At 47.0% G+C, this 15,699-nt stretch overlaps 6 protein-coding genes across 6 annotated transcripts; 4 read left to right on the forward strand and 2 right to left on the reverse strand.

Annotated features, from left to right (window-relative positions):
• Positions 1–150: 150 nt before the first annotated feature.
• ARB_01067 (uncharacterized protein) lies at positions 151–3,472 on the reverse strand (the record flags this gene model as incomplete). Its single annotated transcript, XM_003012770.1, has 3 exons — positions 151–381; positions 448–2,480; positions 2,569–3,472. 3 exons carry the CDS (start codon positions 3,470–3,472, stop codon positions 151–153), a joined length of 3,168 nt encoding a protein of 1,055 aa, XP_003012816.1.
• A 501-nt stretch (positions 3,473–3,973) lies between these two features.
• Positions 3,974–6,721, forward strand: ARB_01068 (uncharacterized protein; the record flags this gene model as incomplete). The annotated part of the gene is made up of 4 exons (XM_003012771.1): positions 3,974–4,186; positions 4,254–4,743; positions 4,798–5,836; positions 5,896–6,721. 4 exons carry the CDS (start codon positions 3,974–3,976, stop codon positions 6,719–6,721), a joined length of 2,568 nt encoding a protein of 855 aa, XP_003012817.1.
• A 232-nt stretch (positions 6,722–6,953) lies between these two features.
• Positions 6,954–8,517, forward strand: ARB_01069 (uncharacterized protein; the record flags this gene model as incomplete). The annotated part of the gene is made up of 2 exons (XM_003012772.1): positions 6,954–7,092; positions 7,181–8,517. The coding sequence occupies 2 exons, from the start codon at positions 6,954–6,956 to the stop codon at positions 8,515–8,517; spliced, it is 1,476 nt and encodes a 491-aa protein (XP_003012818.1).
• Positions 8,518–8,750: 233 nt separating this feature from the next.
• On the reverse strand, positions 8,751–9,029 carry ARB_01070 (uncharacterized protein; the record flags this gene model as incomplete). Its single annotated transcript, XM_003012773.1, has 1 exon — positions 8,751–9,029. One exon carries the CDS (start codon positions 9,027–9,029, stop codon positions 8,751–8,753), a length of 279 nt encoding a protein of 92 aa, XP_003012819.1.
• Positions 9,030–9,620: 591 nt separating this feature from the next.
• ARB_01071 (peptidyl-prolyl cis-trans isomerase, putative) lies at positions 9,621–10,974 on the forward strand (the record flags this gene model as incomplete). Its single annotated transcript, XM_003012774.1, has 6 exons — positions 9,621–10,001; positions 10,071–10,126; positions 10,302–10,405; positions 10,470–10,550; positions 10,616–10,679; positions 10,746–10,974. 6 exons carry the CDS (start codon positions 9,621–9,623, stop codon positions 10,972–10,974), a joined length of 915 nt encoding a protein of 304 aa, XP_003012820.1.
• An 836-nt stretch (positions 10,975–11,810) lies between these two features.
• Positions 11,811–13,567, forward strand: ARB_01072 (carboxylesterase, putative; the record flags this gene model as incomplete). The annotated part of the gene is made up of 3 exons (XM_003012775.1): positions 11,811–12,375; positions 12,476–12,565; positions 12,630–13,567. The coding sequence occupies 3 exons, from the start codon at positions 11,811–11,813 to the stop codon at positions 13,565–13,567; spliced, it is 1,593 nt and encodes a 530-aa protein (XP_003012821.1).
• Positions 13,568–15,699: the final 2,132 nt, after the last annotated feature.

Here is a 15,699-nt window from a genome sequence, read left to right on the forward strand (position 1 = left end):
CGACCACCTATTTACCATATTATAAAGAGGTTTGAATAATTGTTCATCTCAAAGTCTATATCTATAGATAGTTATTACACTTCGTTACTTACCCTCTATTCTCAAGGAATAAAAATTTAATCAACTCAGCACCAACTAACCTGGCCCTTACTAGTTCTCTTCGTCATCATCATCATCTTCTTCTTCTTCTTCATCTTCTTCTTCTTCTTCGCCATTGTCGTCGTCGTCATCGTCATCATCGTCATCATCGTCATCATCTTCTTCAATGTCGCTATCTTCATGGCCATCGTGATCAAACTTCAGCCCATAGTCGTCCTCAAAATCGCGAAGAGACTGTATTTTTGGCTGGAAGCCTGCCGATTCAAACCCCTTATGGATGGCCTAAAAACAATCATCCATCTAGTTAGTGGACTGGGGTATAATTATTCTGAATAGTATGTTCCTCACCTCTTTGAGGGCTGGCGCACAGGTCACAAATAGATCTGTCATTCCTGCGGTAAATAGGGGTAAAACGAAATCACGGATGGCCTCCTTTACTTGTCCCATATCAATAGCCCTAATCTTCTTCAACAGAGTCTCATTGTAGTCACTCGGTAAGTTGAGAATTGTGTCTTTGACAAAACTATCAAAAGCTGCCTCGTAATAAGTCTGTTTTTCAGTAGCGAACTGGTTAATCAAAGTGCTAACCGCGCATTCCAGTACGTTCTTTGATTCAACTTCCATACAACCAGAGAGAAGACCCTCAACGGTTGTCTTTGCTGCCTCAAAAGCTTTGTAAGCATTGGGGGATTGATGGATCATGAAATGTATAAGCCCACTTTCAATATTCGTTCGCAAATAGAAAAAGTAGGCTAGTCCGGGCCCTCGAAGGGCGTTCCACATTGGTCCCTCTTCCATGTTCAGATAAGCAATGGCAACCATCAATGCAGGTAATTTTGGGTCATCATGAGAACAAATTCCCTTCGAACTCGACTCAGCATATGAAGAATCCATCGACCTTATTGGAACAACATAGGCGTGCTTGCCCATGTGTCTGCCAGCATCACTTAGCCGTTCTGCCACATAGACCACGGGTTTCAGCTCCTTTGAGGTATCCAAGCCGGCTATAAATGGGTTCCACGACGTGACGGGGCTAGTAAGTTTTTTAACATCGGCAATAACGAGAACTTTGAAGTTTTCAGCACGGAAAAGTGACTTTCGAACTTCCTCCATTTGTCGGACAACTTCATCTGGTTTGGTAGCCAACACTTTTTGGACACGTTTTAGATATCGACCTTTCACGAGCGCCGTGTACGCTCTAGATATGGACTTTTCTCCCAAGTGCGTCATTATCCCGATAGCTTCCACCATAACTTCTCCATCTCTTCTTTCTTCTGGGACATCTGCGAGTAGTTTTGATGTGACAGCCCTCAACCTGTCAACAGCAAAGATTGAGTTCCATGTTAGATCTTTCAGCCAGGATATGGCGGCTTGATACCTATTGGCCTCTACCTGGAGGGAGATCGAAAGGGATTCAGGGTTGTTGTAAGTTGGAGACATCCAGTAGCCCACTGTATCTTTCTCTAGATCAACGATAACCCGTTCGAACGATAATATTTCGCCATCCTTTTTGATGGGCAGGCTGAAGAAGGATTCAGTGTATAATGGCAGTAAAGGCAGCAAAGTATGAGGTACATCCTCCGTTGAGATCATCAGGATCAGCTGCACGAAGTTGCTAGATATACCCTCGAAGTGGATGAATAAAGGCAATTCAGACCCATCTGAATCTATTAATTCCTGGGTATCATTATCGGTACGTTTAGACTTCAAAGCAAGACCTGCCTTTGCCGTAGCTGTTTGAATGAAATGGATTGAATCAGTACCAGGAATGGTAAATCTCGACATTAGATCAGTTGACGGTTCCTCAACATGATCCCTCTTTGCCTTCTCTAGAGCCTCTGCGAGCCTCTTTAACCCCTCTGCCCCCAACTCGGCTTTTCGTTCCTCAATACGCTTCTGTTCATCCTCCATCACATCTGTAGCCATTTTGGCGGAAGGTATAGCCAGAACAGAAACATGATGTGCGTTAGAAATCCATTTCTTAATATAATTTCGCCATTCCAAATCAGTCCATTTCTCTAAAACTTTGTACTCTTCCAACGTTCCCAGAGTTTCTAGTGTTGAGCCATCCCGTTCCCCGAAGAGGAAGTCAGTTATCACAGCTTCAGTAAATGAGGTAGTCGATGTCTCTGTTGCAAATTTCCAGATCCGTTGGTGTCGCTGAATACAGTCATGCATGTATTTCATGTCTATCTCCCTCTTCATTGCATCTTCCAGGATCTCAAAGAACCGGCGTTCAACAGCCCCCAGCTCTTCCGTGGCGACATTCGACAGGGTGAAGGTAATTTCCGTATGCGGCCTCTCCTCCGTGTCATATGTTACTGCGGATGTAACCTGCTCCTGTTCAACAAGGGCATGCACCAAAAGAGAAGCAGATGAGCCTGCAAGGTATAGTAGAGTAACGTTTAACGCGCTCGCTTTGTAAAGGTTAGCATTATCAACATTTCTCTAGAATATTGTACTGCTTACCCAAAACACGGTCCTTGAGATCAGGCCCAAGGAAGCGAATCTGAATCATTCCAAATGACTCGTCATCTTCTGGGAACTCAACCCTTTCAACAACTGACTTCTGAAGAGGAGAAGCCTGGGGTGAGTCAATCCAAGGCCTTATAAAATGGGCAGACGGACTTGGAATAATATCCATAATCGTGTCCTCCAGTTTATGGAGTTTTTCAAAAAGATTCTCATGGTCAATCTCGCCTGTAATAACAAGGCATAAATTTTTCGGTTGGTACATTTCTCGATGAAACTCGCGAATTCGGTCCGCCGTAAGAACTCTAAGATTTTCTATCATTCCACCGGTTTCATACCTAAATCCAACGCCTGCCGGATAGAGTAGTCTGCGGCCACAGACATCCGCACGGTATAGAGAGTCATTCCGGAATGATTGCATTTCAGAATACACAACACCTGCATCATGCCCAGTGCCATCAATATGGTATACCTCTGTGTAGCAGCTAGAATCACTCAATGTCGGGGTAATGATATGTTCTAGGTATACTGGTAACAATTGAGCAAATGCCTCCCATCCAGCGGACTCAAGCGTATAAGCGGTATGATCGACAGTTGTCCAAGCATTGATCTCCGAATACAACCGGGCTGAAAGTTTGTAAAGAATTCCTTTGTCTTGATAGTTTCTTGAGCCCATAAAGCACAAATGCTCCAAAGTATGGGGCGCACCAGAATCATCGTGGATCTCAGTAGCAAGCACAAAGTGCCCTTGAACTCTTGGGCCTTTCTGGTCTATGGTGACCACTCTCATTCCAGTTCTTTGGGACTCATATTGAGTAAAAAGAGAAGCAGAGTAATCTGGGGTAAACCGATTGACAATCCGAAAAGAGGATCTCGACTCCATGTTGGCACTATTCTGCATGCCTGTAATCAAGCCTGAATCACAGCCCCTCTCTGTAACTCTAAGGAATTGGCTCCCCAGAGTAACCCGTAGATCCTGATCCAAGCCTGGTGTATTTGAAGGGGGGTTTCCCTACCTGTGGTCCGTTGGATAAGGTCCTGGATTCGAAATATTTAAACTTAGTAAGTGGCTGAAGCCCTTCGTTGACCTTTTGAAGATTTGCTTTGAAGTTATCAGTTAACAAAAATTATTGTTCGTCCCGCATGGCTTGGCGCTTCGGCCAAAAGGCCATCATCACATCCAAGCTTAAATTTAACTACTCTAACTAGTCACCACCACCACTCCATATGCACTCATTTATATGCCAACAACAAGCATTCTAGCAGTCGCCGCGGGCAGCCTACAGCATTCAAGTTAGCAGAGCGCTAAGATTTATCTAGTTGCGAGTCTAATTCTGCAGTGTGCGGTAGGATATGGCTATATTGTAACTCCTGGTATCTCGGACTCCCAACTAACATCTTGATGAACAGGCGTGTCAAGCCGCTACAGAGCAGTGCTGAAGCCACTGTCGCCATGCCGGGGACCGTTTCTGCCGACAAAGTGCACCGGGCACTACTCAAATTTATAACCGATGGCTCATTCCCGGAATCAGAGTCCATAACCGAAGCGGAGTACCCCTTCACAGCTCTACCTGCCGGACTTGAGCAGATATCTGAGGCGAGACAGAGGGTTGAGGTATGGGATATTTTTGACGAAAGATTACGACCTATCCACACATAACTTACCAATGTTCACTGTGTAGAAAGAAATCAGTGCCCTGAGCCAGGACAAAGCGTCCGACGTCGATGAATGGATATCGCAAGCAAAGCAGCTTCATAAGGACATAGAACGATCGAAACTGACGGCAAGGGAAATTGTCAAAAATTATGAGAAAGCACAAGCTATACAGAATCAAGTTGAAGACACAGCAGCCAAAGTCAGCCTTTTAAAGCGCGAAACTGCATTTACACAGTCTTTAAGGGAAACCCTCGAGAACGCGCGCATCATTGATAATAATATAGATGCTGCCCAGGCCTGCGGAAACGATAACAACTTGGAAATAGCAATCCAGAAACTTGACCTGGTTAACCAGGACTTGGATCAACTGACTCTGCCCCAAGACTCGACCATTATTACCATACTAGCCGACAAGGCTTCCACCGTCCGAAGCTCTCTGTGTGGCACGCTACAACATTCATGGAGCAACTTAGTTCATATTGACAAAGCGGGAATACTCACCGTTAAAGGAGATGGTAAGATTGTTCTATCATATGACACTATTGGTATTGTTTATTGACATTGCATAGATATATCTGTGTTAGACCGGCATTTGAACTGGCTTTCAAATCTGGGAATCTTGGAGGCTAGTCTTATTTCTTTTCGGGAAGAGCTTCTAAGTCACGTTCTGCAGCCCGTTTTATCTCCTTCTCGGACCGGCCCATATAATCTCCTCTCTTCTAGTGAGAACTATATCCAACTGAAGAGTCAAGTTGCAAAGCCTACAATATCAGACGTTCTAGGCTCGATCCTCTCCCTGTTTACATTCATCCAGAACAAAATCCCACCTAGGGTTCTAGAAGTGATCTCTACCACTCTCTCTACCACTTCATGTCAGCTCCTAATTTCAGAATGGATGTCACCGGCTATACCCGTGGCTGTTGAGGACATGAATGCCTTTGAGCGTACCTTGGACGAATTACCGCAATTTTCCAAATCTCTGGCTGAACTTGGGTGGCATGTACCTCTTGAGCTAGGATCCTGGAGAAGCCAAATCCCTCGGTTGTGGTTATCTCGCCGACGTGCCCATGCTTTAGACCGTGTCAGGTCGATTGTATACCGTCATTCTGGGGAATATAAAAAGGCCGAACGGATAGAAAAGCAGCAAGTGTCACAGTCTAATAGCATATTTCAGGGAAATAGTGAGGAAGCAGAGGTTGAAGATGACTGGAATGCCAACTGGGAGGATGAGAATGAGGAAGTAGACAAGAAAAGCGCCGGAACTAAAGTAACTGACCATGAGGATGAAGACGTTAGTGCGTGGGGACTAGATGATGATGAGGAAGATAAGCCCCAAGAAGGAACGAGCATGAAAAAAGGAGAAGACGGCGATGACGATATAGACGACGCCTGGGGATGGGGCGAAGACGAAGCAAGTGACAACCCGACTGAGGAAAAGCCATCAACCTCAGCGAGCAAGGCGCCAAAGACGAAGGAAGATAACAAGCCATCGCAAGCCTCAAAAGAGGTTGTCCTACGGGAATTCTATACCGTTACCAAGGTACCAGACGCTATTATTGAAGTCATAGGAGATCAAGTTTCTGACTCTGAATGCCTTAAACAACCTGAGTAAGCCATTTCACAAGCAACTGGCGCGCGTTTTACAGACCCATCTAACGGTTCTACAGATACTCGTCATCTCAGCTTTCCCCATCTGCTTCAGCTCTCCTCGGAATCCCCACGTTAGTGGTTGCCATGTTCAAAGCTATGGCACCAATCTTCTATTCCCAAAAATCGACTTCTAGCCATATGTATCTCTACAACGACAGTATCTACTTAGCTGAGAGACTACGAACTTTCTCTGAGGAGCATGGGTTTTCAAGATTAGCAGGGGATATAGACTCCATCGAGAAATTTGGACGTCTGTCGTACGGGAGGGAGATGCATTCCCAACGAACGATACTGACCGATCTTCTGGATGGTTGCCAGGGATTCTCAAGCTGCAATGCTCAGCCTTACCTCGGAGAATGCGAAAGAGCAATCAAAGCAACGGTCGACAGAGTGAGAGGTGTGCACAGCGAGTGGAAATCCATACTCTCCCCCTCAGTACTCCTGCAATCTATCGGCTCTTTACTCTCGACGGGGATAAACAAGATTATCCTAGACATTGAAGACCTTGGAGATATCTCGGACCCCGAATCCCAGCGCCTTGCTGGATTCTGCAGCTCGGTGTCGAAACTTGAAGATCTATTCCTCCCAGAGGCATCTGAGGAAAGCAGAGGAGCTGGCGATGAGCCTATAGCCATGACAGCAATCTATGTCCCGAACTGGCTTAAGTTCCAGTATCTTATGAACATATTGGAGAGCTCCTTGGCAGATATCAAATATCTGTGGACGGAGGGCGAATTGAAGCTAGAATTCTCCAGCGACGAGCTCATTGATCTGATCAAGGCGTTATTCGCGGACTCAGAGCATAGGCGGAAGGCAATATCAGAGATACGGAGCTCTTCATAGTAGCTATTAATATAATTTACTATTTACGGTCTCCATTATGATTTTTCCCTGAGCTTCAAAGCTCATCCTTCTTCTCGAACCTTTTCTAAGGTAACCGTTGCCAAGGATTTGCACAATTTACGCATCACGCCAGCCGTAAAAAGTTTCGCGATAAAAAAAAGTATCAAGAGATAAAGCTCAATTGATTGTAAAAGCCCGCAGTGTTCAATTGGATATCTAGCAGTTTACAACCATGGATACATTGATGGACTCTACGTCAGCTATCGAGGGACAGTCCTCGCAAGTACAACGACAAGTCCGATTGCGACTGACATCGCGCCATACTGATCTCGCATTGCCGGATTCGACTGGTCCTATTCTCGTTCCTACAGGTATAGCTCAAATATTTCACCTGCCACCTGAGTTAAAGGATGTTATTCCATAGTGATTGCTAACTGAAATATTCTTAATCATATAAAGAGCTACGACGATATGCCCTATCCACGCTTGTGAATAACCTGCTTGAGCTGCCAAAACCAGTCCCCTTTGAATTTTTGATAAATGGGCGCTACCTCCGAACTTCAATAGACGAATACCTGACTGCCAATGGAATTTCTGCAGAAACAGTCCTTGATGTCGAATATGTTCGAGCGCTCATTCCTCCACTCCATGTCGCTTCCTTTTTGCACGACGATTGGGTGAGCGCCGTTGACGTTTTGTCCGGGACCTCTCATGCTGCGCAATGGAGCAGCAAAGAGATACAGTCAGGAAAAGAGAGGATATTGTCTGGTAGCTATGATGGGCTGCTAAGGATGTGGAATATGTCGGGAGAGACTATTGCTGTTTCTCCATCGGGTGGGAATGGCGGGCACAGTTCATCGATAAAGGGTGCTCGAATGACCTCGCCAAACCAGATTGTGTCTTGCGGAATTGACCGAACTGTGCGATTGTGGAAGTACAGCGAAAGCGAAGATGGATTTTCGGCCTCAATCACTCCTCAAGTTGAATACTACGGGCACAAGGGAAGCGTTGACTCTATTGCGGTTCATGGTCCGTCAAACAGGATACTCTCTGCCTCTGCCGATAACACCGTGGGATTCTGGTCTATGAAGAAATCTGAGAGCCCCGAGGCACCGTCAGACCTATTGCCTTCGAGCGCTTCTAGAAGTGCTAAACGGCGGAAAGTCAAATCCTCTGTCAGCACTCCCCAGCGAGGGCCATTGGCGTTATTTGAATCACATACAGCACCTGTATCTGCAGCCATATTCGACGCCAAGGATTCAACTGTTGGGTATTCGACTTCATGGGATCACTCACTTCGGACCTGGGATCTGGTTACGTCTGCTCTTGTCGATACCCGAACTACTTCCTATTCTCTACTATGCGTTGAACATCTTCCGCAGCTCACGCTGCTCGCTGCTGGTACGGCTGCTCGGCATATTACCCTGATTGATCCTCGTGACTCGGCCACGACCGTTTCCGCCATGACTTTGCGGGGACACACTAATGTCGTTGTTTCTTTGGCCCGGGATCCAAACAGTCAATATGGACTGATCAGTGGTAGCCATGACGGGACATGCAGAATATGGGATATACGGTCCACGAAGACTGAAAAGGACGGGGTAGTCGGAGAAAGCATATACTCCATATCGAGAAAGTCAGTTGAAGACGAAGGAAAACGAGTGGGTGGTGACGGTGTAAAAGTGTTCGACGTTTGCTGGGATAAAACTGTCGGAATAGCCAGTGTTGGCGAGGATAAAGCTATCCAAATAAACCGAGGGGAGGGTATACTCCAGAAAGATGCAGTATCAAAATAAAATAGAATGGGAGAGGAAAACAAAATAGAGCAAGTTAATCGATATTTCTAAAGCGCCCTAGGTTCGATTACTTGTATCAAGAATTTGTTTTATATTGTTACATGACAGATACATGCTTAACGCCGCCCAAATACCCCTGTATAGTAGTACATCACAAAAATAAGAGTGTTTTAAATAAGATTTTGCAGCACAATCATAGCTTTCTGTCAATGCGGTTGAATTTGATAGCGTTTTTAATCTACGTCAAGAGTTAGTGGTAAATACCCATATTGAATTGACTCTTCAACGTCACATACCTGGCTTCTGGTGTTCTGTCCTCTAACTGGGAGGTTGAGAGCATGTCTTCTTCCTCGGTATGTTCCAGTAGTCTTGAGTCTCTTGATGTTATCGAGAATCTCTCGCTTCAAATCGTTTTCGATCTTCATATTTGACAATGCACCAGTCAAATCCAGGACCTGTCTGGTTGCCAGTTCACCGACGGTCGAAGTGGGATGGATGTGGAATCGAGCCATCAGCTGGTTGCATCGCAGCTCGCCTATGCCGAAAAATGAGCGCAGAGCTTTCTGTATATTATGAACTGTTAGAATCAACGACGAGAGTCTGTATTCTGGATGAGGGCTGAACTTGCTCTAACGAGCTGTCGCTCGGGAAAACTGGTGCCTAAGATGAAGACCTGGCAATACAAGTTAGTTGACGAGTTTCAATTGGTATACTTCAAACAGTTTTTGGCCTTACCATGGTGGCTAATGCTGTGTTAATCTACTTCTTCACACTCTATCAGCTGCTCTCGCTCGTTTTCATCTATCGCATTCACATCCGACATCGAACTTTGAATTCCCACAGGTCTAGAGGTGGTCATGCCAAGATCGGCTATCGGTAATACTATTATTCCGCAACTTTATGCATCCCGATTCCACGCCCGATTCATGAGGCCAGCAGTACTCCAGGCCATGATATACAACTGTTAAATCTCATATATTTAGTATTATTAAATTTGGCAAAGAGACTACGGGCAATATACCTAGCCAGCCGTAGATCAGCAGTACGAGAACAGAGCATAAGAATCAATGAAAGCCAGAGAACAACGCTAAACTACAGAGCTGATGGCCTTGTTGATTCAAGCGTATAATTTTTGTGCACAACTTGATGACTCATCAAATGTACTCCCCTTATGCCCGCACCTGGCCAATCAGCTGTACGAAAAGTCGAAAGTTTCAACTTCCGCTAAGATCGCCCGTGTTTTGGCAGACGAGGAGGTGGATATTCATAAAACAGCCACGTCGCTCCTCTGCATGCCACTGTCTCCTCTCCATCTACCTCCCGTTACCATCTTGCCCCAGAATAAGCATCTCGTCTACACTTCTTATATACACGATATGGCCAGAATTGGGCGTATCTTGACCCTCGTGGTCTTCGCCGCCGTCGGTCTGTTCCTCTTCATGGGACAGACGGTCGAGGCCAAAGGTCCCAAGATCACAAGCAAGGTACCTCAAGTCTTTTGACAGCGAAAGCCCGGAGATGGCATCGAGGCGCTAATCAACAGTGATATATAGGTCTACTTTGATATCGAGCATGATGGTCAGCCCCTCGGACGGATTGTCATGGGATTGTACGGAAAGACGGTGCCAAAGGTGGGTTAGCCGATTCTCAATATTCACCGAACGATGCGTTAATCATACTGACTATGTGTGACATAGACCGCTGAGAACTTCCGGTATGATCAATATCCGATATACCTCAATTGTACCGAAGGCATTTAAATACTGATAAGTACAACGTTATAGCGCTTTGGCTACTGGTGAGAAGGGATTCGGATATGAGGGGTCTACCTTCCACCGTGTTATCAAGGACTTCATGATCCAGGGTGGTGACTTTACCAATGGTGACGGTTAGTACTGCCTATATCCTATTTTACCGTACCTTAATATGCTGACCAATTAATTAAAACGTAGGAACCGGTGGAAAGTCCATCTACGGCAACAAGTTCGAGGACGAGAACTTCAAGCTACGCCATACCAAGAAGGGTGTTCTCAGTATGCTACAGTACATTCTTTGCGTAATGGTACGATTGCCTATATTAACCGCAACTTCACTATAGGCATGGCCAACGCCGGAAAAGATACCAACGGATCTCAGTTCTTCATTACCACCGCTATTACTGCGTATGTTTACACCGATTAACTATGCGACGTAGCACTTACAATTGCTGACGATGGGTGGTATAATAGCTGGCTTGATGGAAAGCACGTCGTCTTCGGCGAGGTGCTCGAGGGATACGATATCGTTGATAAGATCCAGGTCGTCCCCAAGGGCTTCCAGGACCGTCCCACCAAAGATGTAAAAATCGTCAAGTGCGGAGAACTTGACATGAAGGAGGAAGCAGAGGGTGAAGGTACTGAATCACCATCTAAGCCCGACTCCGAGAAAGAACAGGCCCCAGTCCGTGATGAAATCTAGACGGTTTTATCCAGGGTTCCTGGCCTCGTCATACCCTGAATTTCCACAGACCCACCTGTCCTTTCTTAATCATCATCATCATTATCATCGTTTCCAAATGCCGTGTCCTTATAACTTACCGTCCGGATCTGCTGATGATTATGAACTGTGTCTATTTATGAATTGAAAGGATTCTTTGGACGCTTCAGATTCTATAGAGGCAGTCAAGCCCCCATGACGCCAGACAGCACAAAGTAGAAGACAACTATGCAATCCAACTTACTACCCAACATCTTGCTTGCTCTCCGGAGCTTGTATATACAATTTATCATTCCTACCTGTGTTCTCTTTGATTCGCGGTGCAGTATAGATGTCGCCCTGTACAAGTCGGTCTCTGTAAGTACGAACTATCACCCTTTTGCCCGTTCGTAGTTTTATTGTGGATGATGATATTGGCGTATTCATAGTTGTTAGATGGTATATTTCTCACAGTAATAGTCACAGTAGCCTCCATGCTATAACAATCAGTTGCTGCTAACTATCAATCCTTCATCGAGATAATCCTTCGCCTCGGCATAAGACGATCGATGCCAATACCAGGGTACCTTCAGCCTGATCCTTCTCATCCACTCCGCCACAGTCAGCCCTATCAACAAGCATCCTGGCGGCCCATAGGGCCTAATCGGGATGGCTCACAGCTTGTGTCCTCCTGCTTCATAAGCAGTCAAGCAAATATCAGCTGTGATAGACTTTCTTTCTATTCTACACTGCGGTGATACCCATTACTTAAAGAGCACGACGGACTCTCGAAGCCGTAAGATGGGTTCATCCTGCTATCTATCAGACACTGCCTCATAATGCGATTTCTCCTCAAAATACTTGCGCTTTGCGCGGTGTTTATACCAGCTTCAACATCCTCCCCTCTTGAACGAGTTAGCTGTCATGACAATAACAACGACTACACCAGGCCAGTTGTGACCATCGATTCGGGCGTTATCATCGGTAAAAATGAGCATGTCCCCGGCTCAACGGAAACAGTGCATCAGTTTCTCGGTATCCCTTTTGCCAAACCGCCAGTCAAGAACCTTCGGTTCTCACCACCAGAACACCCACTGCCCTGGCATAAGCCCCTGCATACTACCGAAAGCCCTCCAGCTTGCATACAAGATTTCGGCAACAAGACTTCTGGGAGCGAATTTCAAAAGGCGTTGTTCAACACGCCTCCCGCACCTGGGGAGAGCGAAGACTGCCTGTATTTGAACGTCTACCGGCCCAAAGGTGATTACAAGGGAAAACCGATATTGTTCTGGATATTCGGCGGTGGGTATAGATTTGGAGCAAGTTCGTATCCGTTTTACGACGGGTCAAGCCTTGCTGCAAATCAGGATATCATTGTGGTTACTGCCAATTATCGAACGAACTGTGAGTATACTGATACCGTCCGTATATCTATGCCATAGAAAAGAATGACTAAATCTTGACGAAGTGTTTGGATTCCCCCGGTCACCACAGCTTCCATTAGACAAGCGGAACTTGGGTATACTTGATCAAAGACTGGCTCTTGACTGGGTAAAGAGAAACATCCATGCATTTGGAGGTGACCCCAATAAAGGTATATATTAACTAATGAAGCTTCTTCCTCTGCCTTTGCATGTCATAACTAACTGATACTTTAGTCACCATTGCTGGACAGTCTGCCGGAGCAGTATCCGTGGGCCATCTTATCAACACAGCTCCCTCTACCCTGCCGTTTCGAGCTGCCATTTTGCAATCAGGCTCTTCGCTCTTCCAACTCCCTCCAAGTCCCCCCAATAGCGAATTCTCATCTTGGACGGGCTTGGTGCAACGTCTCAACTGTACCAATAGCTCAGATGCGGCCGTCCTAGAATGCGTTCGTGGCGCAAGCGTTGGTACCTTGCGTAAGATACTGTTGGAGACCGGTTTGCCGTTCCAAACCCCCAACATGGACAATGTTACTGTCCTTGAATACCCAGCCAAGGCGTATGCTGCAGGCCAGGCCGCGAAAGTACCGATCCTCATAGGCTCAACTCTAGACGATGGATCAACGTTCGCTTACGGCAAGGGGGACAATGTCACAGCCTTCATCAACAGTTTATCATTTCCCCCTGAAATAGCGGAGGCGATAATTAAACTGTATGCACCGAACTCCACGGCAACAGCAAGCCTATCAACCGGTAGCCAAATAATCTCACAGATTATAACGGATTCGACATTTCGTTGCCCTGCTGGCTTCGCCGCGAACCTTACTGCAACAACTCTGAAGGTACCTGTATGGCAGTATCTGTTCAACGATCCGGCCGCAAGTCATCCTGACTACGCAGAACTAGGAGTCTACCATACGTCTGATATAGCTTATGTATTCGGCACGCAGGGGCTTCGCGATCCGGGACAGGCGAACAAGCTCTGGTTACAAAAGCTATGGGCAGACTTTGTCAAGAACCCGCAGGCCGGCCCAAGCTGGAAGCAATACCCTTCCGTTGGCCTGCTAAGAGGAGACCGGGCAAACGCTATTCCTACCGAGAACGTGAAGACACTGGATCCCATCTGCCGAGTGTGGGATAAGCTGTACTCGTCGGTACTGCTCAAGCACTGAAGAAATTCACCGCCTCTTCCCACGGCGTTTGCGACTATCAACAGCATTAAACCTAAACGCTCACCTTTCGACGATGATTAACCAGTGCTGGTGCAGCCTTTTTCCTGCCGTGTCGCTATACGTTACGGTCCGGCAATCAAAAGCGTCCATCCTCGGTGATGTTCAGGATAGCATTTCTCGCGGATTTACTTTGAGCCACGGAGGTTAGTTAAGTAATTAGTTGGTTGCCGGTTGGGAGGCAAGGCGAATTGGTTTTTTCAGGAGAAGCTTCTGGTTTTCTTTTCCCTTTGTCTTCTGAAGTTAATACTGGCTTTTGGGTGGTGGCTTTTTTGTCGTATGTAGAATTGTTTGCTCTGGCTCTCTCCCTGGCGGTCTCTCGGTGCAGAGATCTCGCCAATCCACGGAGTACTCCGAATGTACTGAACATCTCGAACTACCGAGCACTTGACAGCGGTAGCTTCAATAAAATGGGCTGATCTTAGCATACAGCATGCGGTGCATGGGGGGTCTCTAGGGCCAACCGTCTTCGTGGCGTCTCGTAGCCTGCGTTCGAGAAGACAGCTGTTGGATGGAGTGTCAACGCTGGATGAGGCTTTGGCTGGAGTCGACAGACTTCCGCCCTCTCACCACCAACGTCGACCCTCGAGCGACAGCCACCCTGGACTCAAGTTAGCATCGGCAAGTCTATCCAGGCTCTATTAGATGCGGCAAAGGTTGACTGTCGCCTTGTACGAGGTACGAAAGCTTTGTTACGTGATAATGTGCGTCGATGTTCCATCAAATGCAGAGCAGCACCATTTTCCTTACGCCCGCGTCTGACGTCTGGCCAGTCACTACGACCCTCCAGGCCTTGGTTGTGCAGCCAGCGCTCCAGCACTCCAGCTCCCTGGGTCTGAAACCAGCATAATACGTACGGAGTACTTGCTTTGGTTTTGAGAAGCGCAGGCGATCGGCAATCTGCAGTATGCGGGAATAAATGAAATATTCTGTTGTCATTATTATTCTAGACAACCCCCAAGCATGCGATGAGACGCAGCGCCAATCATGACCTCAATATAGAGTCGCAGCAAGCTGCAGATGATGAGACTCGACGCCATACTTCGTCCTACGAATGGTACATCGTACAACTTGTGTTCCATCGGCGGTGCGCAAGTTCGAAGGGGGACAGTCAATATCGACTGGGCCCATCCGGATAACGCAGGCCAAACAGGCCTCCCTCCCCCTTTCGCCTAACTACAGCTGTCAGATCCATGGAGCGAGAAATTGATGCGTCCGATAACAAGCCCCCCGTTTGTCAGGCCAGGGATCGTTGCATGCAGGGAAGGTTTCGCTCTGGCGAGGGTTCGTGGGCTGGAACTATCCGATTCGACCGCCGCCGGCTCGTTTTTCTCTCCCGTCTTAAAATGAAGGTTTAGATATCACTTTTTTTTTTGAACACGCTACGAAGACCCAAGAGGGGCCCGGTTAGGGAATCCGAGAAAGAGACGTGGAGAAAGGAAGGGATGGCTCGTTATCGGGGCTGGTCCACCATCCGGAGAATACATGCCGTATTTATCTCAAAAAAAAAAGAGCAAGGAGCAGACTGGAGAGAGGCTACGCCAGACGTCTCCCGCAGCCCGTGCAACCAAAGCCTCTCACGACGGAGCGCAGGCAACGCATCATCATCATCCAGAGAAAGCTTCCTCCCTGATGTCTGCCTCAGGTTCTGCTGGTGGCTCTCCTTTTCTCTCCCGCTCTCTCCCTCGCCTCCATCCTCTCTCGTCACCCTGTGATCTAACTGAGTACGGTGGGCCGCTTGGGATCCATGCAACGGTTGTGGAGCGAAAGAAACGCACGCTCACAGGACTAGGCACGCTAAATCTCGCAACACCACACCGCACCGCTATGGGCAGAGTTACCTGATCACGGACTCAAAATAAAATAATGGATGAACACCCGTTTGACATCAGGTTGTGCCTTTTTATTTTTCCTCGTTCGCTTGACCCGGCGGGCGTTCGTTGGTGTGCCTTCTCTGCCGCCCCCTTTTTACGACGTCTGTATGGCTGGCTGAAAACGGAGTATCGCCCTGAGCGTCACTCCAGTTGCCGCACCAACCTTTTTCCACGATCCAGCTTGATGTCAAGACTCGATCG

The sequence above is a fragment of the Trichophyton benhamiae genome (assembly GCF_000151125.1).
Source record: "Trichophyton benhamiae CBS 112371 chromosome Unknown contig02295.1, whole genome shotgun sequence".
NCBI classification, from domain to species: domain Eukaryota; kingdom Fungi; phylum Ascomycota; class Eurotiomycetes; order Onygenales; family Arthrodermataceae; genus Trichophyton; species Trichophyton benhamiae.